Below are 25,681 nucleotides of genomic sequence, written 5' to 3' on the forward strand. Positions count from 1 at the left end.
TTGATATGTCAAATGAATATGGAACATTGAGTAAATATCAAAGATGACAACATAGATGATTAGATCCCTTTTTTTTCTTGATATATATCTCAAATTATTCCTTATCATTAATCAAATTATTTGATGTAATACAAGACCATGATCTCAAATACATGGATGCAAGACCATTATTTGATGTAAATCATGTAACAAGGAACTCATTACACTATGACAACAGTAGCATACAAGATCATTTCCTATGTGATGAATGATTACAGAAAAAAAATGAGAATCATACAAAAAAAAACAGATTATGTAACTCCTACTCGCATTTCTAGAAGGAAAGAGCCATGAGGACTCTTCATTTCCCTCCTTGCAGCATCCACACTAATCTTCATCAATAATAAAATTATTGTGATAACTTATCAACTTCGACATAGTGACATAGTCTGATTCACCTTCTTCAACAGCTCTTGGTCTAATGGGAGCTGCTTGAACACGTACATCGCTCACATTCCTGACTTGACACTTCTGATATATTTCAGGCCTTTAAACTATTTTCAGTCCCTCACACGCCACTACATTCATTATGTCTCTATCATGTCCTACTCTTTCGAAAAATAGATGTTGTCGATCCTCAAAAGGAATGGTGGCCTAGCCTCAAAGACATAAAAAAATGAATCGAAGTGGAAGAGTGCATGTTTGAATTGTGTGAGAAAGAAAGGTGAATTGTATGCTAGTCCTTTTCAATAATTCGATCTTAGAGTTAAAAATTTCAATAATTTATCTCCTTGTGCATTTGCAAGTCTTTTCCTCTAGGATTATTGTTTTCTCTTTGTAACTCCTTGATGGGACTCTCTTCCTTGATTGTTTGTTCTATGATCGAGATAATCCTTTAAGTATAATTTTATGCTAGAAAATATGATGTTAAGGCCCTTTACCAATGTATATTTAGGGTTTACATTGGAGGAGAAAGTTTTCTCCAAGTTGAAGATTATTACAGTTCATAGAGGTAAAAAGAGACTTTTTTTTTCTTTCTTTCTTTTGTGTCTTTATTGGTAATTTGTCATGAGTTGACAAAAAAATGTCATCTATAGATATGTCGAATTACAATAACATAAAAAGCAGCTTGACTGGGGTCTGGGTTCCAAACCCCTTTTCAAAAAAAAAAAAAAAGAGGTCCAAATGCCAATTTTAGAGGTATGAATAGAAGCTCCCTTAATATAATCCAATTTCGTTATTATGAAATTAAATTGATGCCACATCTTATGCCCTGTCATTTTCCTATATGTTGACATCATTCACACAATTAATCTTAGCCATTAAAAGATTTAAAATCCAATGGTCTATAAGAAGTGTCAAAAATTGTGTAAATTTATGTGTCCCTTGATTCTGACCCATATATCTTCTAATAAAAAAGTCTTTATATATCCTTCAAGTCTATATATAGTTATATACTCTTTTTATATTTTTATATGCTATAAAAATAAATTATAAATTAAAAAAAAATTAAAACCGCCTAGGCATCTGGGCGCTAGTCCCCCAACCGCCGCCCGACTAGCGCCTAGCGATTTTTCGAATCTTGTACCTAACAATCAGAGGGCGGAGAACCAAACCATATTTACTGCTGAAAATTAGTGTTACTTGGAAGATCTTTGCAATTTGGATTCATTTGGATGAACGTAATTACCTGGGAAGCATATTTCTTGTCTAATATTACAGTTCATTCCACTTAATAAACGTATAATTTTTCCTTCCTTTATAGGTAGATGTTTGATTCATGATTGACTTGTCAAATTAAAAATAAAAAAAATAAAAAAATATTATAAAGAAGAGTAATTAGGGTAATTTGTAAAAAAAAAAATTGAATTAAAGTAGTAAAAAAATAGAGAGAGTATGTGAATAGAGAAAAAGTGTGTGAATAACACCACTCTAAACTTATTTACTAAAAGAACAAAACAGCGTACTGAAGCAAAGAGAGAAGACCTCTGCAATTAAAGAAGCGTGTGCTGCATTATGTACATGTTTGGCCCCCATTTACGCAAAAGCGAAGTTATCCTGCAAATTTGTAAGGCGCATTCAGACCTAAAAGAGAAGGCCTCCATGTATAACCCCATAAAAAAATAATAATAAAAAAAACACACACACCTCCACATTTACATAGCATATGCTGCATTAAACATGTTTTTTTGGTTTTTTTTGGCAACTGAGCATTATACATGTTTGGCCCCCATGATTATTATACACAAAAGCAAAGTCATCCTGCAAATTTGTAAGAGCAAATTCACCCGTTGGGTCACCAGGTTACCAAGTCATCAGGGCAGGAAACTATTCATTGCCACTAGACCTTTGCTTCCACCCGTTGGGGTCAGGGTCACCAGTCAATTACTGTTCATCAAATATTTTATTAATTTTTTTAATGTAAATGAGAAATGTATGATGTAAATAAATACTATTTATGAACATTTTGGAGATCCAAGTAAAGAAAATTTGTTGGGTAGACAAATTATATACTCATTTTCCGACCACTCATTTTTTTTTTTAAATCCACCGACACTTTTATCATAGGAACAAAAATAATTTCGGAAGTAAAAAAGATTGTTTTTTTGTGAGAGGTAAAATAGGAGGTGAGGTATTTATAGGAAATTTTATAATTTTTTTATTTTTCATACCTTTGTAATCTACCCGTTGTAATCTAACTGATTTTTTTTTTTTCACCTTCATTCGTCCTTAAGTATCCACCGTAGGATCATTTTCACATTCAAACCCAACGACCCAGATTTCAAAGCAGCCCAGCTACTTGCTTTTCTGGCCTTCCACGTGCCTCTCCTTCTCTCCTGCCTTTGTGCCACAGTGGAGCCCTGGGTCACGACCTCAGTCACCAAGTTGACTGAGCAATTGTCCTGGGTCAATTACTATTGGCTTGCCCCAAGCTCGGTGGAAGCAACATTTTGGACTTTTTCCTGACTTGGGTCATGATATGACGTGGTGCCCGGGCAAAAGGAGGCCCGGTGAACTTGCCCTAAGGTGCATTCGGTCGGACCTAAAAGGAAGTAAAGAGAGAAGTTAAGACCCCTCCACAATTACATAAAGAAGCATGTGCTGCAGTATACATGTCGCCCATTATTATACACAAAAGAAAAGTCATCCTGCAAATTTGTAAGGGGCGTTCGGTTGGACCTAAAAGGAAGTAAACTGAGAAGATCTCCATATATGTTTACCCAAAAAAAAGACCTCCATAATTATATAATTATAAAAAGAAGCATGTTGTCATACATGTTTGACCTCTATTATTATTACTAACCTCATGTCTGCGCAATGTACGTGTTATGTTATTGGTGAAAGAGAGAAAAATATGAAAATTTCCTTGTTACCCACTTCTTCAATTTTTTTTTATATTATGTATTTTTTCTCTTACCATGATATCATTGTAAATTACTTATTTGTATCATGAGAGGTATGATGGACCTTCCACTATTCGGTGAATGCACTGGATTCACATGACCAAGGAAGATAAGAGTGCACTACAACAGAAAATTGACGATGGAGTAATGTCGACTAGGACGACACTCATAAGTCGGCAACACAATATTATTATAATGAATAGTGCCTGCAATGCAACTTTGGATTCTCGTTTTTTGGGGTTATATGAATGCTCATGTGCATACTATAGTGTTGCTTCAATAATCATAGAGAAATCCTTTCTTTAAAGTTCACGTTCGGTAGGTGGCTCTATTTTGATTTTTATCAAGATTACTAGAGTATAGAGTATAGACCAAGGAGTTCGCACTAGGCTTCTTGACTCTGGGTCTTAGAGTATCGGTCAGGGTAAGCTATAATTGGCCTGCTATATGACTTACTATCAAGGAATATTCCATGGAAACTTTGAACAGAATAGTAAAAGTTTCCCACACGGTAAGCCAAAAGCCACAAGGCATAATTGAAAACAGTAGTATAATTCATTATTATGTCTTAATATAATTTAATCTAAATATATTCAATATTAGACTGAAATAAAAGATCTCGTTGTGATCTTCATAATAGTTTAAATTTTATTACTAAGAAATTTATAAGCATAAAATGATAAAATTTTAGAAGAAAAAAAAAGTGTAATTAAAATTGATAAAGGATACACATAGAATAAAAATAAAAAATAGAAGTGCTATATCAACTTGATATGGATGCCATGTATGGCTTGAACCTATTGCCAAACGGCAAATTTTTTTTTGCAAAAACGTGAGATGCCTTATGGTGGGGGTGATGATCATATATGGAGTTATGCCCTACAATGACAGATGGTCATAGGGGTTTATAATTAAAAAGACAAAAGAGGATGAACAAGAAGAAACATGACTTATACAAGACGGAACAAATCGTGAAGTCCTTGAATACAAATGCCTCCGCATGTAGACGCTTATAACAAGGTTTTAGCAAGAAGAAGATAGCAACTTAGAGTAGCAAATGGCAATAAGGAAAACTTTAGGTTAGCTAATTGGTCATTAAGCCTACACAAAATTGAGAACCCTATCTATTAAAGCAATTACCCATTACAGAGTGTCCAATTCTCATTGAGAGACAAGGCCAATAAAATGCAATTAGGCCAACCAACTCAAATGTAATACTAAGGGTCTTGAATTACATGCAGGCACATATTCATAGTCATATTCACACAGTCATCGACTGACCAAGATTTTGTGGTCACTTATTATTAGATTTTATATTAATGGTTGAGATTAAAATACTTGAAATTAGATATAAAAGTATGTGACTACATAATGCTTGATCATCTAGTGACCTTGTGAACATTACTCATACAAATTATGCGATGTAACATGAGGGAAAAGATCTAAAGATTGATAGTACGTACCCATGACATTATCTAGAAATTTTTAATCTTTACAATTACCTACATTCAATGTAATATTTTCGTTTCTGTAAATTTTTATGTTGTATCTACAAGATAAGTTTTATACAAAATATTAATAAAATTTCTCAGCAGTACTTGATATTTTAGTTACCGTAAAATACAGGGGTATTCGACAAAACTAAAATACACCGGTGGTATATATAGAAGTGGATTTTTTAGAACAACCCTTCTGAATTGAACCACTAAATTTTTTAGTAAAACCAAACCCAACTGACTGGTTGGTTACGAAAACTGATGCTTGCAGTGTAATTTCTTAAGATAAACCAACAAAAACCAAACCCCAACTCAGGGTTGTTGGAAAATAACCCTGATAGGTGTGAAAAATTGGAGAAGATGAGTGTAAACCGCGGCTTGCGACATGGTTGGGAGAGAGAGAGAGAATAGAAGGGTCTTTTTTGGAATACATCTAAAATTTTAATGGAATAGATAAAATTGTGGCTGTATTCAAAACCCCATATTATCATATGGACCTCCCTTTATTTCACAATCCTATTTGGCCCTCTTGCAAACTAAAAGAAAAAAGTTTCTAGTTTGGTCTCGTACCTCTCCCCAGAGATCCCAGTTCCTCTATCTATTTTCTCTATCAAATAAATTTAAATCAAGTTTGAGAAAAGTGCATTGGTGGGGTTGAGAGGCTTAACTGCGTTCCTTTCCCATATTCTATCAAAATAAGTACTATCTGATCCAGCCAGAGATTTATCAAAGAAAGAAGTTAGAGATTGGCTGTTAAGAAGAATAGATGCACAGCTGTCGCTATAAACAATGGACATTGGAATAGGGAACGTGGTTTGCTATCAATTTCGAACAAGCAACTCTTTCTTTAATCTTATGGTTTGTGATTGAAGACTTGAGGGATTAAGCACATTTCATTGCAAATTGGGGTTTTGATCTAGTTCACGTTTGTGATCTCTAAAGCATCGATCAAGGTTTGACTTCTTCCAATTTTAATTACAAATGGTTGACTAATTTGTCTTTGATAGATAGATGAATAATCGAGTTGTGTGCTGTATTAGATTAAAATTAACCATTGATTTCTTTAGAATGGCATCCTTGATGCTCGATGCTACATTTTTCTTGTTGCCTCTACGCTAGTTTCTCTCATCCTAAAAATACAATTTTTTTTTAATCTCATTATGTTTTTTTTTTTTTGATAAAAAGGCCGTCAAAATTTTATTGAAATAGGGAAGATTTCAACCATTCGATGCAAATATGCAAACATAAAGAAAATAAGCAGTACAAAAGGAAAAAATGCAAAAATTACATCGAAAATTAAAGGAGCAACAGTAGCAGCGTTTAAACACATAACTGAATTTACACTCGCCGACTCAATCCCAAGGAGGACAAACCGAATGCGTGCTCTGACGCCAACGAAACCAGACTCACATGCACCGATTCAGTTTCGATCATCAGTCGACAATAGAAGAACAGCGTAGCCATCACCTTCCCTAGCTATCCAATCACCCAAATCCTCTAATGTAGATTTGCATGACCGTACCTCAGCGCCGATGAACCACCTTAAACTCACCACCCAAAACCTGCAACAGATCAGTCACCACCTCCTAACAACCCCTACCGAAGAAACTAGCCAATATATGTACCACTAGGCTGCATCCTAGAGTAAACTCTATGAGAATGGAGAAGATTTAAGAAATAGCGATCCGAAGAGGACCGCCGTTCCCAAACCCTAGCAGATGCTAGGTCACTTTCGTCTTAGAAAGGGAGGAAGGATGGAGGTGTAGATAGAAAAAACATATAAGCAGCATTACTGGAAATTTAATGGTACCAAATATTATAGGAGGTCCAAATATTAATTTTAGAGATCTGAATAGAATCACCACATATCCTTTAAATACATACCCAAATGCATAAAAATCCAACGCACTCTAAACTAGTTAAACCCAAACTGATATATCAAACTTTTCAGAACGGTTTTAATTTTCAAAAACAGAAAATTATTAGTACTAATTTTGTAAGGGGCATTTCATTTTACACCCAAATTTGATTACACATATTAGATTAAACCCATCCATGATTTTTTCTTTAATATACACCCAAATTTGTTGATTAGGTTGATTACATATATAAATTCTCATTAAGTGACATAGAAAATAAAACATGTCTTTGTCAAAAATTTCTTAATATGCCACAGGCTCTAAACAAATACACTTGATGAACTAGACCCTTAATTGAAGCTCTCGTAATCAATACCTAGATCGACGTTTATATCTAATTTTCTCTATTTTGTGGTATGTTTTTTCTATGTAAAAGGTATGTTATTTTTCATATAAACATCTGAATGGAAAGCAAACATAGGTTAATAACATTTTATACAGTTGTTCTATTTGTGAGCTATACCTCATCATTAGAATGCTTTTTTTTTTTTTCTAGAGAATTTGATTTCAGGTATTTATCTAACATACAGGAGGCTTAGATTTTGGTTTATACATTCGATTACAGCTTAAATATTAATAGGTTTTGTATGACATCTCTATATTAGAATTTATTATTATTTTTTATATCATACTCTTTGTTAGGTTTTCTATTATATTATATCTATGATTGTATAAAGAAAAATGTTACACCTATGATTGGGGTATATATCATTGTGTGTCGATCTCTATTAAGCTTGAACATTTCTATTATTTAAGCCATACCTACATATACATACTTAGTAGGTACATTAGCTAGACATGTATTATTTGAGAGAATGTAAAAGGGCAAATTAGATATACATGAAAATAAGAAAAAATATTAATTATAGGCATACAGATTATATGAATGGTTTTTTTTTAAATTTTATTTTTTCTGAATCACTCTATATAGAAGTTTTATTAATGTGATTTAGGTAAATTAGAAAAAAAAAAAAGTATGTATGGATTTTTTCTAATAGAAGGTTAACTTTTTGAGTTTATATCTCATTTTCTCATTTTGTAAACTGTTAAGATCGAAAAACCGAACCTATAAAACCAAGTAGCTCTCCATATTTATAATTTATGAATGTCCACCGACTTTATGTACAAAAAGATAAAAACTCCCGCCGGCTCTATTGTCTTTGAAGAGTCCAGGAGAGAGAAGAGAGAAGAGAGAAGACTCTCTACTCAACAGTGAAATGATGAATAGACAATACTATAATAGAGGCATGATGAATATTATTGACCACCGGTCCTCGTGTCTCTGTTGGCCACCTGCTGACAGTAGACGTTGGACAAAAACAGGCCGGGTTATCTTGATTCTTCATCTAATCTCAGAAAAGTCCAAAGGGTTGAATTTTCAGCAAATAATAATGACTCGCTGGCACTCATTTTAAACATGGTCACCGTAACACATCACGTTCGATCGTTGAATCTGTAGTTGTGTACCTTTCAATTTGTTCTGGGTGCGTTTTCTTTTTTCAATCAAGTTAGTTATCTGGGTGGGTTTCATTTTGATTTCTTGAATCAAGTCAGCATCAAAGTGGTTATCTTGCAGGAGGTAATTGATTGATGGATCCAGAAAGGAATAGCAGCTGCCAATTGCTTGCTGGTGTTGGTAGTGACCTTGAGAATTTTGATTTGTTGGAGAAGGAGACTGAGAATAATGAGAACGACAGGACATACAGCTACAGAGAACCGCTTCTGAGGAAAAGGACCAACACAACATCTCAGATTGCCATCGTTGGTGCCAATGTCTGCCCCATTGAGAGCCTTGACTATGAGTAAGCACCACTTCACATGTCAAGTTTGGAACAATTTCATTGATTTCTTACATGATCTTTGGTCCTCTTGATCGACTTGTCTTCGATCTAAGCTTGCTTCCAAAGTCAAGACTTGGTTTGAATAGTATTTTGCGATTGGATATTAGATATGTTGCTGACTTTGGCATAATTTCATCTTTCATGTTTTTAGCCTCTGCAAACAATATTTAATTAAAGCAGGAATTGTGTTACATTAATTTTGGGGTGATATTTGATGTGTATCCATTTGGGCACTTGAGAATGTTGAGTTCTTACTGAGTTGTTTAAGCAACATTGCAGGATTTTTGAAAACGATCTATTTAAGCAGGACTGGAGGTCAGCAAAGAAGAGTCGAATACTGCGGTATGTGGTGCTAAAGTGGGCATTTGCACTTGTCATTGGGCTTGTGACTGGCCTGGTTGGCTTCTTCAACAATATTGCAGTCGAGAATATTGCTGGATACAAGCTGCTGTTGACTAGCAGTTTCATGGCAAAGGCACAGTAAGCCTTCTTTCTACTTGTCTACCACCTGAATCTATTAATATATTTACCTATTACCTGTTCATCCTTTTTGTACAATCTTCTGATAGTGATATCAATATGAATGTGACGTTCAATTGGTTTCAGTGCAGATATTACAAGGCTTTTGCAGTATTTGCTTCCATAAACGTAGGTTTAGCAACAGCGGCTGCGGCTCTTTGTGCTTTCATTGCTCCTGCAGCAGCAGGTTCTGGTATTCCGGAGGTCAAAGCTTATTTAAATGGAATAGATGCATATTCAATACTGGCTCCAAGCACTCTTTTTGTCAAGGTATGCATATGTTGATTTCATTTTTCTCCCCTCTCACTCCTTTTATCTGTGTGCAAACATGTAGACACATTTGCGTACAGTAAAATTAGATGAACATTATTGCATCATTTGTCCTTCTGAATAACAGCTCTCTTGATATACTTTTTCAGAGCTGATTTATGCTCCCTTTAGTTTATGTTAGAGATACTCCAAGTTCTCAATATACTTGACTGACTTTTCTTTGATAAACATTTCTATCTGATATTTATCATTCTGGATTGTTGCAGATTTTTGGTTCCATTCTTTGTGTTTCTGCCGGATTTGTGGTTGGTAAAGAAGGCCCCATGGTACATACAGGTGCTTGCATAGCCTCTTTGCTTGGGCAGGGGGGTTCTCGCAAGTATCATTTGACCTGGTCGTGGCTAAGATACTTCAAAAATGATCGTGACCGACGAGACTTGATCACATGTGGTGCTGCAGCTGGTGTGGCTGCTGCCTTTCGTGCTCCAGTTGGCGGTGTTCTCTTTGCCCTTGAAGAAGCAGCTTCATGGTACTCTCACTCTCTCATAAGAATAATTAGGGAATAAAGAAATAGAAAACAGCAGAAAAAGAGAAGAGTGAAGATGCTTAGGAATGAACTATAACAATGGCAAAAGAAAAATGGGGTAGAATTTGCAATTGCAATGAGTAGGCACGTAAAAACTAGTCAACTCCCCTAAAATTTCATAATAAAACTCAACAAGTGTAGTTGACATTGTTTTCCATGCTTCAATTACGATTCTTTGTTCACATCACATTTGCCTTTTGTTTTCTATGATTTCTTAAATTTTGCAAGCCTGCTAGAAATTTAGACTCTACTGAATTAGCTTCTCATGATGGTATATCTTACATAAGTGGTCAAAGTGATGGTTATTCTGAACACATTATGGTACAAAGAGAGGTGAAGGGCTGAGAAAATGAAATAGCAGAGATCATTTTTTGGTTATTCTGGGTATTATAATTGTGGAAAATATTAGCATTGGGTGAATATATCTGCAATATAGCAACAATTGGGGTTCTGAGTTGTGTGTTCTCTTTACTGACATACTTCAGGTGGCGGAGTGCTCTTCTTTGGAGAACCTTTTTCACGACAGCAATAGTTGCAATTGTACTGAGAGGTTTCATACAGTTCTGTGCTACAGGAAACTGTGGCCTATTTGGGGAAGGCGGTCTGATTATGTATGACGTCAGTGCAGCTGATGCAACATATAGTGCCCCCGATATACTAGCAGTATTACTCCTCGGTGTTTTTGGAGGAATTTTTGGAAGTATATACAACTATTGTGTTGACAAGGTCATTCGAACTTATAGCATCATTCACGAGTAAGTTCTCATAGCTCAGTTCTGACATCTGGGACTTTTACTGTGATAATGATACACTACCATATTTGTTGCTGACACAATAACATTAATTGTTTTCCCATTTCTGTTAAACTTCTCTGCTTTTCCTTAATCTGCAGAAAAGGTGCTGCTCCGAAAATCTTACTTGTTATCACCATTTCCCTATTGACGTCATCTGTTGCTTATGGCTTGCCATGGTTTGCAAGGTGCATTGCATGCCCTACTGATCTGACTGTCGCTTGTCCTACTGTTGGGAAAGCTGGCAACTATATAAGCTTCAACTGCCCATCAGGCTATTACAATGACATTGCCTCCCTCTTTCTGAACACTAACGATGATGCTATTCGTAATCTATTTAGCACCGATACAACAAAAGAATTCCACATATACTCTCTTTTCATCTTCTTTGCTGCTGTTTACATCCTTGGAATTATTACATATGGCATTGCTATTCCTTCTGGACTTTTCATCCCTGTCATACTAGCCGGAGCTTGCTATGGTCGTCTTGTTGGGAGGTTGTTTGAATCAATATCTAGTCTCGACACAGGCCTCTTTGCCCTACTTGGAGCTGCCTCGTTCCTTGGTGGCACTATGCGGATGACAGTTTCCCTATGCGTCATATTGCTTGAACTTACCAATGACTTACTGTTGCTTCCCCTGGTGATGTTGGTCCTGCTTATTTCAAAAACCGTGGCTGATAACTTTAACAAGGGAATTTATGACCAGATAGTTAAGATAAAGGGATTGCCTTATTTGGAGGCTCATGCAGAACCTTACATGAAGCATTTGGTCGCAAGTGATGTTGTTTCAGGTCCACTGGTTACCTTTTCTGGTGTTGAGAAGGTAGGCTGTATACTGCATGCTTTGAGGACCACAGGGCATAATGGATTCCCAGTGATTGATGAACCACCTTTTTCTGACACTCCTGAGTTGTGTGGTCTTGTTTTAAGGTCCCATTTGCTTACTTTGCTCAACGGTAAGATCTTTTCAAGGGAAAGGATTCTTTGTCGAGAAGAGATCTTAAGCAGATTTGGTGCATTTGATTTTGCTAAGGCGGGATCAGGAAAGGGACTCAAAGTGGAAGATCTTGATATTGACGAGGAAGAGATGGAAATGTATGTTGACCTCCATCCTATTGCAAATGCATCCCCATACACAGTGGTTGAGACAATGTCACTAGCCAAAGCCGCTCTTCTGTTTCGACAACTTGGTCTCAGGCACTTATGTTTGGTACCAAAGAGCCAAGGGGTAAGTTCCTCCTCAATTTCCTTATTTGTCTCCAAATCCATTTTTAAATTGTTTCTATAGTTCAGTAAGAGTTCCGGTGCTTATCAAACTCTGCAAGCACACATCTAAGATCGCTTCTGTTGTCTTTGTTTGCACATGGCAGAGATCTCCAATCGTCGGAATTCTGACACGGCATGACTTCATGCCAGAGCACATTCTGGGACTCTTCCCTAATATCAAGCCTCACAACAACTAGATCAAGTGGGTTGATTAAATTCAACAAAATTTTGATGGTGCAATATGTCCCTTGATCTGTTTAATGCTGTCTCGAACTAATGGATGAGTGCGAATGGGCGAGATTTTGTTTGAAGAAAGTCAATAGTTATGCATGCAACATGAACTGGACGATAATTTCAGGAATTACTTAACCGCTCGTGTCTGTTGTTTGTTGATGAGGCAATCTTCGTGGATGTATGAAGATCTTTGTAACTCTTTAAGACCTGCCATGTAGAATAGAACTGGAAAAATTCATTCCGATGCACAGCCATGAGTTTTCCTGTATGTCTCCTTTCGTGTATAGGCATTGTTTTGTACACATTTGAAAAGAACAAAATAAGATATATGGATGCTATTGCCTTGAAGGTTCTCCATTACAGTTTTGAGGTTTCCATTCTCGGAGGATGCAAGCATAGAGTTTAGTTCTATCCTCAGTTCCTCCTACACCCCTCTTCCAGCTGTTCTCTTTTCTACTGGTAGCAGGTAAATGCAAAAGGAGCAATAAGTACTCCCACACCCTGGATGGACCATCTGAGAAGGCAGGCACTGCTCCTAAACCCTTCCGGACATAAAGAACTCATTTGCTGCAGAAGTCAGTTAGAAAAGATCCAGCAACGATCTATAGAAACTTTTGACACTCATAAGCTGAGTTGGAATAAAGAATGTGTACTTCAATTACGAATATCCTTTTCCTTAAAAGCTTATCCCGCAATTGCCTCCCAGTTAGAGCATATAAAAAAAAAAGCGAAATACTGAATCTTTTGAAAGGAAAAAAATTGCAATTATGAGGTTTAAGATAAGAGCACACAATGCCAACATTCCACTATTTGCTTCATAATAGTGTTACCAAAATGTCACTTTAATAGCAGCACAGCAGCATTGTGTATTCCTCACTTTGACTTGGAGAGGAAATTGCACCAAGAAAATGCCTAAAACAGGCAGTGCAAAGAAGAAATGACATGGATAATACTCCAATAAGTGTCCTGTCTTTCATTTTCGTTTCAACTTCTTTCTCGGAGAGGCTTGTTCACCAGTTGTAACTTGGGAACCGGAAGTGGCAAATGTTCTGAATTTCTGAATGATTCTCCTCTCACTGATACGAAGCATCAACGAATGGTACAACTTTTTCTCTTTTATACTACAACACCTCTTCAGTGCTTGAATGTCGTCTTCTAATGAATTTTTACCATACAAGCTCTCCCGCATATCTGCAAGGGACAAGAGAGCATTACAAATAGTATTTGTCAACAACACGGCTTCACTGAACTCAGCAGTTATGTCGGACAATTTTTCAGTTTTATCTGATAAAATGCCGTCCATATGCCCATTGGAATTTCCCATGGTTGCTAGAGCCAGATCAATCTTATCATATGCATCCTGTTGTAACAACATTATGTACAACAAAAGCAGCAGCTCATTTGGGGGTTCCCCATTAAACGAAATCTCAAAATATTCCGAGTTGTGGGTGGCACATCCGGAGTATCCTAATCTTCTCCACAAAGATAGCCTCGCTCTACGATGCTGGCCAGAAAACAAAGACGCACTCCACTGAAGTACAAGTTCCAAGTCGATATTCACAATGTCAAATGGATTATCAGGCTCTGTAAACCCATATCTATGAAGAAGTGCAGCATTGCCCAATAAGCCATATGTATTGAAGACCTGGAAGAGAAGACAAGGGTTAATACAAACAGTTTCATAGAAGCAGCATTTCACATCAGGCTTCAGCTGTGAGTTGTGTCTGGACTATGGATTTCAAACATCATTAGTTCCAAGTAGCTTAATGTTATATACTGCATTACACAAATACTGCACAAGGAAAATCTAAGTGGACACATATCATGCATTTCTCATAGTCATACCTCTTGCCATAGCAATGATAAATTGAATTTTTATATTGCATTTTGCTCGAGAGAGAGAGGCAATGTCCAATGTCCATTCATATAGAAAGGCACTCAATTCAATTCAAAGTGCTAGTGACTAACCTCAGCTCCAAGTTTGACATCTTTGACCATAACCATCTCCAAATCATCATCGTCACCATCGTCAGTAGCACTAGAAGCTACATCATCAGTAGTACTAGCACCAGTAGTAGGACTAAGACTGGAAGTTGTACTAGTAGTAGATTCATTGCCTTCTTCGCTACCACTATCAGTGTCGGATTCACTGCCTTCAGTAGAAGCAGAGGTGTTCAAGTGCACATCCTCAGCTGCAGTTTTGTGATTAAAGCTGAACCAATCAATCAATCAATCAATGAATCAATCCCAATCATCATTCATCATATTCGAAATGAAGCAACTAGAGTCTTACATGTCAGCCAAAGGAACCATTCCGACTCCGTGGTGGTGATCATCAATCTGAAAAGACCTAGAAGCAATCAGCGTTCTTGCTGCCAAGTACTCCTCAAACCCGAAAAAGCTCTCAAATTGGGTCGACCCAATTTGATCCTGCAATGGCTCAATGCTGTCTTTCCAGTCCTCCAGCATCACTCCTCTGTCTTCCTTCACCGTCTCGTGCAGCTCCGTCCCTCTCAGCAGCACCTCCGCCTCCTCCGCCGTCCAGACCAACGGGATGGCCTCCTGCTCCGGCAACGCCGCCAGGTACGGGGCCCAGTGGGACTGCTCCCCCAGGCTCCTCTCGTGCATGATCGCCACCGCGAGGCCCAGGCTGCCGTCGAGGCCGGCCGCGTCGATCATGTCGCGCGCGGCGGTGGTGATGACGGTGAGGCACGTGGCCTTGGGGATTCTGGCGACGGCGTCGCCGACGTGGAGGTCGGCGAGGGCAGTGATGGAGAGGCCTTGGGTGGCGGAGACGGTCAGCTCGAGGGCGTCGCTGCATTGGATGCCTTCCCGCTTCATCCAGCGCTTGAAAGCCCTCACGCGCCGAGCCGCCATTTCCATCTCCTTCCCTCCCAAGTTTTCTGTTTTTCAAACCAAGCAGAAGCAAACCTAGAGCTGGCTCAAAAAACAAAAAACAAAAAATTTAGAAATTCAGAATTTTCATAACTTTATTTAGAAATTTTTTTTCATGGCTAGTACCATTTAATTTAGTGTTATAAATCTTTTATTTATAAATGAAAAGTCGTGAGTTTAACTCACAATAGACTAATTGTTAACTTTGTAACTCTCTCGAGTCTCGACCTCAAGGTGAGGTGAATTAATGTCTAATTTTGTTTACTAGAATATTTTGATAAAATAATCAATTGTATAAAATATAAGGTTTTTAACAAATTTCAACATTGGTCACTGACGGAATTGACGAACTACATTTGCTTTTTAGTTTTCGCCTCCGGTTTCAAAATCTCATATCCAACCTTGGTCACACATCTCTTCTTTCTCTACTTTTATTCTTTCCCTCTTCCTCCTCAGCTTTTTAGCTGAATATTTAACGACTTCATGTTGCAATGTTAATCTCGGTTGTGTTGAAATCGGACAAGAATTTTTAGTTAAGAGTAGACTGAAAACAAGAGCTCGCTGAGCTCGATTTATTAATGGTTTGGATGATTCGTGTGTTCTGTGTGACTCAGGGGTCGAAGATACTAACCCTCTCTTCCATTCTTGTCCTGTTGTTTCTAATGTCTGGAACTTGGCAAGAAATCTTCCTCCTCCTTCTGCTTCGTGCTTTGGGTTAGTTGAATTTGATTTTCCAAAATGAAGCCCCTGCTACCATAGAAGACTGTATCCTCACGTGTTGACAAATCTGGAAAGCTCGAAACACATTTTTCGGTATGCTAACTTCACTCCTTCTGTGCTTAGTGTTGCTGCTTCAACTGGCTCTTCCTAGAGAGATCTTAACTATAGGCGTTCTAAAAACCGATGTTGCCGCTCTGAAGTTTTTAAATGGAAGGCTCCTCCCTTCGACCATGTCAAACTTAACTTTGATGGTTCGATTTCATCTAATGGTCAAGCTGCTTCAAGCTTTGTCATATGAATTCACAGTAGTTCCCCTCTAATTGCCGGATGGAGCTCGCAGCTTGAAGTTTGCTAGTGTTCCCATTGCTGAATGCTCAGCGCTTAAAGATGTTCTTCTGGCTGCCAAAAGATTCAACCATCCCAATGTCTTGGTTGAAGGTGATTCCTCCCTTGTTATCAATTGCGTTAATAATGCTTGTGATGTTCCTTGGAGGCTCAAATCCTTGATTCGTGATGTTCAAAGTATTGCTGCTCATTTTGGATCCATCACATTTTCGTACATTCTTCGCGAGGCTAATTTCTTGGCAGATACTGTAACTATATGGCATAAACTTCCTATTTCGAAGATTTGGTTTGGTAGAGTTCTTAGTGAGGCCTCCTCGGCCTTTAATTTTGATTTACTCAACTGTTACTACCTTAGATTATTATTTTTTAATTTTATTTATATAAAAAAAAAAAAACATTAGTTCACCCTACCCTTACATATGTCGGTGAAAATCGAACTCATGACCTTTACAATCTTGGAATTATAACTTATTAATCGTGTAAGAAGAGTAAAAAAATGGGTTCTGTCTTTGGTAGGCTCTTCCTAGGGTTTCTAGGCGGCATCTATGCACGATGGTTTTGGATTGGCCTCTCGAGAGGGTGGTAGCGGCTTCGTTTGCCATTCTCTAGTATAGGTAGGCTGTTGTCTGCTCGGTCTTCTCTGCATCTCTCTCCATGGAGGAGCTGTGAACGAAATCCCTATACCATATCAGAATTTGAGCAATGGGACTCTCCCGGTAAAGGGACGACTAGATGGTGGCAAGCCTCGTGGGTTGGGTCGATCTTGGGCAACACAAGATTTTGGCTGGCAAGTTGATCGGGGTGGTCGTAGAGTCTATGTTGATACTTGGACAGGATTCGACTCAAATTTGATATCGGATTCATGTGGCGGTGGAGCAGCGGCTTCAGGTGAGCTTGGACGTCTATGGGAGATTACCGGCGGCAGTGGTCTGGTGGTTTGCTTCTAGTATGTAGGCAGTGACAGCGACGGTTTGGAGAAGGCTGAAGACGTCGAACATGGCAAGGCAGGGCTAGGGTTTCTGGGCTCGGGTTTGGGGTTTTTCCCTCAAACTATTAGACCTAGTCTTTGGGCTCTGCTGTTTATAATGGCTGGTATGGGTCTTAGGCCTGCCCTTAAGGCTTGGGACTCTTTTAATAGTGTTGTCTATTTTCTACTTGAACTTGGGGAAGCCCCCTCTGCGTAGGGAGCTCCTGGGTTCTGTCGAATAAGTTAGGGGTTTTTTTTCTTTTTTGCCCTAGCATTGTCTAGGTTTTGATTCTTGGTTATATTATTATAGTGATTTCATTTGGTTACTTTAGGGTAACCTGCATGGCTTGATATTGACGTGGCCATTTTGGGGGTAAGTCATGTTGTGTAATCGTTTATCATATAAAAACTTGATGTCCTATTTCAAAAAAAAAAAAAAAAAAAAAACTTATCAATCGTGACTATTTTAGATTTTGTTTGATAATTTCCTTTTTCTTAAAAAACATGGAGTCGATGAATTAATTCCTTTGATCAGAAAAGAAAAGAAAAATTGCGTCAACAGGTTGTACAAGGGGAAAGGGATGGCCGGTAATTAGTAATCACATTGGAGCCGTCTGATTCTCTAAAGAGAGCTTGGTCTTCCTCGAAACGAAACAACGAGAGCCTCCCGAGTCCAGAGTCCAGCCATCGATCAACCTCAAACTAAACCCACCCCCCTTTCTCTTCCTCTCCCTCTCCGCAGTAAGAGCAAGACCATTTCTTACGTACTTGCTTCGTATCAAGTTTTGAATCCTTTTGTTTTTCCTCCCGAATTCAATTTCAGCTTCTGGGTTTTAGTTTGCTTTTCAAGGCTAATGCAAGTGTGCGATTGTAGCTCAATTTTTTGGGTTTTTCTTTCTGTTATAATCTTCGCAATTTTTTTTTGTATCTGTTACTGGGCCTTTTTACAGTTTGAGCTGAAAGGTCGCTACTTCTTTCTCACTCATTAGTGTTGTTTATTTCAGGGTGCCAGCGCCAAAATGGGACAAGAGGCAACTGCACTTGAGGATTCTCCAGTTGAGTCCTTGCTGCAGGTACCCAACTCTCTTTTCTGTTTTAACCCACTTGGATGCTTTCATTGTGGAAAATTCTAGTTAGGAGACATGAACTGTTTTTTTTTGGTTGTTGTCCCAGGCTGCAAGATATGATGACATGGAAGACATTACGTCGTTAGTATCCGATGGTGTTTCTCTTGATTCTAAGGATTCCCAGGGCCGAACAGGTTATAATCTCATTTTGCTCAACCACTCTGTTTCATGTGACTTTGGGTTAAACTGGGATGATCTTATGAATACAGTTTAGAAATCATGCACATTTAGTGTTTGTGGCTCCTTAGTGTCTGTTGCTACTTTTTAATGCTTTTAGCTAGGTATTCTTATATCTGAATGTAATTTTCTTCTGTGGCCTTCTGTTGAGTTTACATCAAGCAGCTTCTTTGTCCATTACAATATGTGTGCATATAAACAACATAAACATTTAGTTATTTATGCAGACACGAACACATACTTCTTGACATGTGAGTCTATTTATGAGTTGAATTTAAAAATTCAGATGGTGGTATGAATTTTTTGTTCATTGCCCGTTAGAATAGTAAGTGATGACGAACTATTTACTTATGGTTGACCTTTGTACCAGCTTATCTATCTAACTATGTTTGACCTAGTTACATTGACATCTGATTGCAGCACTACACATGGCTTCTGCTAATGGTCATCTTGACATTGTGGAGTATCTTATCAGTAGAGGAGTGGTAAGGTGTACGCCTTACATTTTGTTCTTTTAATTCGATAGTCTCTGATTTATTGAACTGGTGATATTAGTTTTTATTGAAGGGCATGTTTGTTTGTTGGATGACATGTAATCGCTTCAATATACATCGTGAAGTACATTTTTGCTTCCATATTTTAGGATGTCAATTGATTGCGTTACTTGGTCAACAAACTATGACAACTCTTGATGGATATATTTCTTTCATACAAAAGCTGAGCACTGAGGATTCATTGCTAAGAATCCATTTTAAAATGTAAACTCATATTGCTTTTTCTTGAAGAATGCTACTCAGAGAAGCTTAGTGTGTCCTTCATCTATGTCTGAGACTTTGTTATCGTAACTGATATTTTTTTTTCCTGAACTTCCCCAATTGCATTTTTGGACTGTTCAAATGATATCTAATGTTGTCTAAGGTCGATTAGGATGTGATTCTCCCAGTGGGACACAACGTATGATGAATTTTTTAACTCAAGTACTTGTTGCCAAAAGTCATGGGTTGTAACGTATATTTGTTATCTTGCTGTGTTTGTTTAAGTAGTTATGATTCTGGCTGACCATCATCTATGTGGGTGAAGTCAAATGTCTCGGAGTTAATTACAAAATTTTGTGACACTTGACTTCAAGTACTACTCCCGGTGTCACAAAAAACCATATTCTGTCATTTCGGTACATTTTCCGTCTAAGATGCCCAGAGCTTCAACGTGACCTATCAACAAGTTTATATGATTAATAGCTATGCAGTGGATGACTCATTCATTAATTATAGGAGTCATGACATAAAAAGGTCTACAATTTTTCTTCCAAATGTAAGCATGTGTGTTATAAATGAACCAATTTTTTCTTTCTCTTGTTAAGTGTAAATGAAGAAATTTTTAATTAACTGATACAGATGAACATTTTTCTCTTTGGTCAACAATATAGCAGTTAGGAAAAAGAAAAAAAAATCCTAGTCTTTTAAAGGTTAGGAACTTAGGATTGTTCTTTCAAAAAAAAAAATTAGGATTGTTCTGTTTTGTTTGTATCTTGATACTTAAATTTTAAATATGTTATCTCTGTTCTTACAAATTCTTTCAAAGAATGAAAGGTTTTTAACTCATAGTTCTGATATTATGATTGCTACCTTATCATAAATTTGTGGGACTTTGTGTAAGGATCTTAATGCTTCAAATGCGGAGATGAATACACCCCTACATTGGGCCTGCCTGAATGGACATGTCGAGGTAATAAATTTGTTTGCTGGTTTTAACTATACTTAATTTAGTTCTTTATTTATGTCTTTGCCATTGCAGGTGGTTAAGAAATTGATCTTGGCGGGAGCTAATGTAGGTGTACTAAACAGGTAAGCATTCTAACCTGTTAACTAAAGCCCTTTTTTTAGAAATATAGATGTATATACCTTTTCTTATTCTTTGGTGGTTACCTCCAGCTATGAGAAGAGCCCAATTGATGAAGCTTTGAGTGGGCAAAAGATGGATGTTATTGATGCCATTAATGAATCAGTGGCCCAAGTAGAGCTTACTGGCATCAGAGTGTCCTAGTGCATTGCAGCTCTAATGAAATGTAGATGACGAGTTTACGACAGATCCAGAGATGTTATCTTATTATCTTTTTTATTTTCTTATTGCAAGCTTGTAATCGGAAACTTTTGGTTATAAATGTAGAAGATTGCTAAATTCTATTATCTTATCATCATTTTTATTTTCTTATTGCAAGCTTGTAATCGGAAAATTTTGGTTATAACTGTAGAGGATTGCTAAATTCTAACTATTTGCTGAAACGAAGATGTTTGCCATTTCACTGATATAGCTTTTGAAATGAGTAGTGCTTCAGTGATGTGGAAGAAACGCCATGTTTTTTTTTTTTAAAGGAAACACGTATGGCTATAATGGGTGGGCTCTAATGAGGATTTCATGAATTTTTTTTAAATTAACAATTATAAGATCCATTTTTCGATCACATTTCGGCAAATTAATTGTTAGATATTTATTAATAGAGTTATTACTACAAACGGTACCTGAATTTATCCTCTATCTTATCGATGGTACCTGAACTTCAATTTTGATCACAATCAGTGCCTGAACTTTTCGATTTCATTTCAAATGGTACATCACTAACTTCCGTTAAAAAACTGACATGTGTAGAGCACATGACCTATATTCAAGAATAGTTTGATGAAAATACCCATTTAAATAATTTTGTTTAGTAGATATGTTGATCAATTAATATGGTAATAAAAATAGAAATTAAAATGTATCTCTACCGTCTTATGAAAATAAAATTTAAAAACAAGATCTCAACAAAAATTAATTTGTTTTATAGATACAGACAAAATATTTCAAACAAAACTATAAAACCTTTTTTTTTTTTGGACAAACTATAAATTTAAAACAGAAACCTTATCAAAACTTTCGTAAGTCTTTTTTTTTTCCCCTGTCATTCATATTTTTAATTGAAGTTGAAAGCTTTTGTTTTTGATAGTCTCATTTTTTATAGCCACAATATAAGTGAAAATAAGTGATATTACAAAAAAAAAAAAACTTAACAAATTTATCCTTGAAAAATGAGTCACATGTTTGGCACATGTCAATTTTTAACAAAATATTAACGGAAGTTAGTAATAGGTATCATTTGAAATGAAATCGAAAAGTTCAGGTACTGGTTGTGATGAAAATTGAAGTTCAGGTACCATAGATAAAATAGAGGATAATTTCAGGTATGTTCAAGTAAATCCAGAATATGTGTCTGGCCCAAACTCGAGGTTACTTGCTCTAGTTGAAATAGGGTTTATATTAGAGATATTCTCGGAGAATCTTAGGAGATATCTAATCAATGTACGATTATGTTTCCATGTACAACTCTATCTCTATGCTTGTAATCCTCTATATAAAGAAGTCCCTATTATCAATGAAAGTACGACTCAATTCTCTCCCAATTCGGTTTTCCTTAAACACGTTATCAACACGAAACCCTAACCCTGAAACAAATAGCCAAACCCTGATTCAAGAAGCTAAAAACCTTGAAACCTTTTCTGCCTCCACCTCACACCTTCAAGAACTCGATCCCAGGAGTCCAGAACCGGCGGCCCCACCCCGAGAACCGGCCGGAAACCTACCGAACCGGCCACCGGAAGCTCCATACAACTCGCAGCATATATTCCACCGGTTCACCATCTTCCGGACCTCCAATTTCCACCAAATTTTGGTAGCAGAAGCCTCTTGATCTGAAGTTTCAGGAACCGGAATAAAAAGTCTAAAAACCGGCCTAAAACTTGCTAAACCGGCTGCCTAATCATTTGGCAGAAAAACCGGCAGAAAAGAAAAGAAAAAGAAAAGAAGAAGAAAGAAGAACCCCAGCCCAAAAAGGAAGAAGTCAAAGCTCAGCCCAAAGGTCAAAGCCCAGCCCACTGACATAAGCTTGCCAAGTCAGCATCTGGACCCACTGCCACGTCATCAGCCGGACCCCATCGCCATGTCAGCAACCAAACCCCACTGCCATGTCAGCAACCGGACCCTAGTGCCACGTTAGCATACAGTCAACTCCGGTCAACCACTTTTCCGGCCAAATTTTCCGGCGACATATTTCTAGGTATTTTTTTTTCTAAAGGTTCCCGTTTTTTTTAAGAGTTTTTACATTCAATTTCTCTTCTTTTTTGGGGACTTGCAACATCCCTTCTTCTACGCCCCTTTCTTTATCATAAGGGAGACCAAATTAAGCCGAACTGTGGGGGTTCGTGCTCACTCCAAGCTTGGAGCTTGTAGAGTTCTCCAAACTTAGAGTTTGTTGAGATAAAACGATCAACCGCAAACATCATTGTTTCGATCTAATCCAACCCTTCTTGGAATCGAATTTCTTGGAAGCGACTACGCTCATAAATTTTATTTATTTTCATGGTAGCCTTTTACGTTCCGAAACTAACCCTAACTTCTTGTTCTCTTTCAGGATGAGTAACCTGAACAAATTGGACTTTGCTCCATTGGGAACAACTCGCTCTGGATATCACAGGTGGGTTCGTGATGTCCGCCAGCATCTCAAGGCTGATGTAATCCTAGATACGATTCTCGAGCTTAGCCAGGACGTGCTAACTGTTAAGTAAGCTCAAGCTTTGGAAGCCAATAGAGCAACCTTAGAGGCAAATAAGGCGAAAGCCATCATCCTAATGACTCGTCATATGGATGATCCGCTCCAGTACGAGTGTATGAATGAAGAAGACCCCAGAAGGCTCTGGGTCTCACTCGATGAAAGATTTGGCAACGTCCGTGACTCCCTGCTTCCTGACCTAGAAGTGAGATGGCATAGCCTCCGCTTCTGTGATTTCAAGTCAGTTCTTGACTACAACTCGGAAGCACTTCGCATTAAATCCTTAATGGAATTCTGTGGTAAAGAGATCACAAATGCGATGTTGATTGAGAAGACTCTCTCTACCTTCCCCGTCTTTGCATTGATGGTTGCTAAGAACTATCGAATCGATGTTACTGCAAGACGAATCACAAGGTTTTATGAGCTCATTGGAGCTATGAATGTCGCTGAAAAGCATGACAACATCCTTGTGAAGAACTATAATTCAAGATCCGTGAGAACATAGCATATTCCAGAATCCAATTATAGTCGCGCCCCAAAGAGAGGGCGCTAAGAGCGAAACCCTAATCTTAGGAATACATTTGGACGTTCTGGTCCATATAATCGCTCTACTTGGGAAGGTAATCGCCAAAATAGGCGAACACGGAACCGAAGAGGTCAACGTGGAAAGAGAGAGGGAGGTAACGCCTCTGGCCATGTTGGTGGCGCCACCAACACTAAGAGCCATCTAAATGACGCTTTCAAAGCGCCTCAATCAATGGAGTTTGAGCAAAGAGATGTATGTTCTCGATGTGGAGTGTCTGATCATTGGGCACACATTTGTAGAGCTCGTGAAGAAATTGTCACCGCCTACAAAGCATATTGTGAAGCAAGAGAAGCTCACTATGTGGAACAAGAAGATCAAGAAGATGATCTAGAGTGAAGGGTTGAAGACTACAAATCTGGCTGGGATCAATAGATCGCCAATTCTGTTTAAGTCTTTATTTTTCCAAGAGATGTAATAGGCAATTGCCATATATTTTTGTAGTAAATGCCAATGGTTTAGTTTTTCTTCAAAGCAGGCTCACTCAAAGTAAGTGTGATGTCTAGGAAGGTTCTGAGATTAGTGGTACTTAAGTGAGCCTTGCTCCACCGACATCTCTCTACTCACCTGGTCACATTTATTTTGGAATTACCGAAAGAAGTTAGACGACTACCATTGTTTTTCATTAGCTATCATTTTGGATTAGATTTTTTTTGGTCAAAGAGACAATGATGTAACTCCTTTGGGTTATGAATAAAATTTCGAGTTCTTTTCATTATGACTCTATTTTGATTCTGAGCATATGACTTTTGTGACAACGATGGCTGGGCCATCAGTATTAATTCAAGGACATGGAATAGCCCAAGTTTCACTTGCCAAATGGCACCTTAATTACTGTCACATAAACTCTCTACGCTTCTAGGGCGAATCGCACCTATGAATAGCCAACAGATTCCATGCGAAAACGCATGTAGAGAACGGAAATGAGTTCCTTTGCAATACCTCTAATGATTGCGAACAAAGGCGCATCTTAGAGAAGTTTATGTGTCTCTCTAGTGGATTTTATTTCACTATTCGAGCTATTAAATCCAATAAAGTTACGAGAGAAGATCTCTTGGATTTAGACACATATTGGCTTTGTCACGACAGGATAGATCATCCTAGTCATGATATGATGATCCGTCTACTAAAGACTTCACATGGACATCATTTCTTTCGAGCGAAACGAAGCATGAATCAAAAGTTGATTTTTGGACTAAGTGTGACCGACGCAGCTGCCTGGGGCACCGCCTCCGTCCACCACCAGCCTAGGGTTAGTGCAGTCCCTATCCATGACGCCATGGAGTCCATCATGGTGATGGCGCCCTAGGTGATGCTGCAATTACCAACTTGCTTCAAATAGTGTTTCAGACGCTCAGGCCCAACCAAAATTCTAATTGGTTGCTTCTAAAGCCTCTCGCTCGTTTTACAAAGTCCGTTCCTTAGGGAAATTAGGACGAGACCGTCCTATGTAAAGGATATGAAAATACTCATTATGTTCTTACATAGAATCCATGAGGATTCTATAGACTGATTCAACCAACTTGCGGACGTTTAAATATCTTATGATATTGGTTGATACGCAAACACGCTGGTCACGTGTTTTGCCATTGTCCACTTGTAATGCTGCTTATGCTGCACTCCTAGCAAATATCATATGACAACGGGCTCACTCCTCGGATCATCCTATTCCGTCAATTGGACTTGACGATGCTAGCGAGTTTACATCGAAGACTTTCGATGGTTATTGCATTGGGACTGATGTTGGACATCACATTCCCATGAACACACCCGAATGGTCTCGCGAAAATGTCTACGATGGTAGTCCGGACATTGGTAATGCGCACCAATCTCCTTATATCCGCTTGGGGTGATGCAATATCGCATGCAGCTATGCTAATTCGTCTACGACCTACCGCCACTCAATCTACCTCTGCATTACAGCTAGTGACTGGGTACAAGTATCGTACTTACGCATCTTTGAGTGTGCCATTTATGT

General features: G+C 37.9%; 3 protein-coding genes across 6 annotated transcripts; 2 read left to right on the forward strand and 1 right to left on the reverse strand.

Moving 5' to 3' along the window:
- Positions 1-5,422: 5,422 nt before the first annotated feature.
- LOC112191985 (chloride channel protein CLC-c) lies at positions 5,423-12,655 on the forward strand. 3 transcript variants are annotated; one of them, XM_040516488.1, is made up of 8 exons: positions 5,423-5,832; positions 8,375-8,600; positions 8,919-9,119; positions 9,251-9,428; positions 9,695-9,957; positions 10,500-10,769; positions 10,907-12,035; positions 12,178-12,655. In XM_040516488.1, the coding sequence occupies exons 2-8, from the start codon at positions 8,389-8,391 to the stop codon at positions 12,268-12,270; spliced, it is 2,346 nt and encodes a 781-aa protein (XP_040372422.1). In that variant the 5' UTR covers positions 5,423-5,832; positions 8,375-8,388; the 3' UTR covers positions 12,271-12,655. The 3 variants fall into 3 exon arrangements, with proteins under 3 accessions (XP_040372422.1, XP_024187259.1, XP_024187260.1); XM_024331491.2 differs by lacking the exon at positions 5,423-5,832 and adding an exon at positions 8,056-8,282; XM_024331492.2 differs by lacking the exon at positions 5,423-5,832 and having other exon boundaries at positions 8,289-8,600.
- Positions 12,656-13,091: 436 nt separating this feature from the next.
- Positions 13,092-15,268, reverse strand: LOC112191987 (ribosomal lysine N-methyltransferase 3). Its single transcript, XM_024331493.2, has 3 exons — positions 14,601-15,268; positions 14,276-14,519; positions 13,092-13,952 (listed from the first exon to the last, which is right to left on the reverse strand). The coding sequence occupies exons 1-3, from the start codon at positions 15,188-15,190 to the stop codon at positions 13,281-13,283; spliced, it is 1,506 nt and encodes a 501-aa protein (XP_024187261.1). The 5' UTR covers positions 15,191-15,268; the 3' UTR covers positions 13,092-13,280.
- A 2,481-nt stretch (positions 15,269-17,749) lies between these two features.
- On the forward strand, positions 17,750-20,749 carry LOC112191585 (putative ankyrin repeat protein RP714). Of its 2 annotated transcripts, none has more exons than XM_040515967.1 (7): positions 17,750-18,096; positions 18,239-18,307; positions 18,408-18,495; positions 18,959-19,023; positions 20,195-20,263; positions 20,333-20,382; positions 20,470-20,749. In XM_040515967.1, the coding sequence occupies exons 2-7, from the start codon at positions 18,254-18,256 to the stop codon at positions 20,579-20,581; spliced, it is 438 nt and encodes a 145-aa protein (XP_040371901.1). In that variant the 5' UTR covers positions 17,750-18,096; positions 18,239-18,253; the 3' UTR covers positions 20,582-20,749. The 2 variants fall into 2 exon arrangements, with proteins under 2 accessions (XP_040371901.1, XP_024186722.1); XM_024330954.2 differs by having other exon boundaries at positions 17,752-17,975.
- The last annotated feature ends 4,932 nt before the right edge of the window (positions 20,750-25,681 follow it).

This window comes from Rosa chinensis, chromosome 3, assembly GCF_002994745.2.
Source record: "Rosa chinensis cultivar Old Blush chromosome 3, RchiOBHm-V2, whole genome shotgun sequence".
Classification (NCBI taxonomy): Eukaryota; Viridiplantae; Streptophyta; class Magnoliopsida; order Rosales; family Rosaceae; genus Rosa; species Rosa chinensis.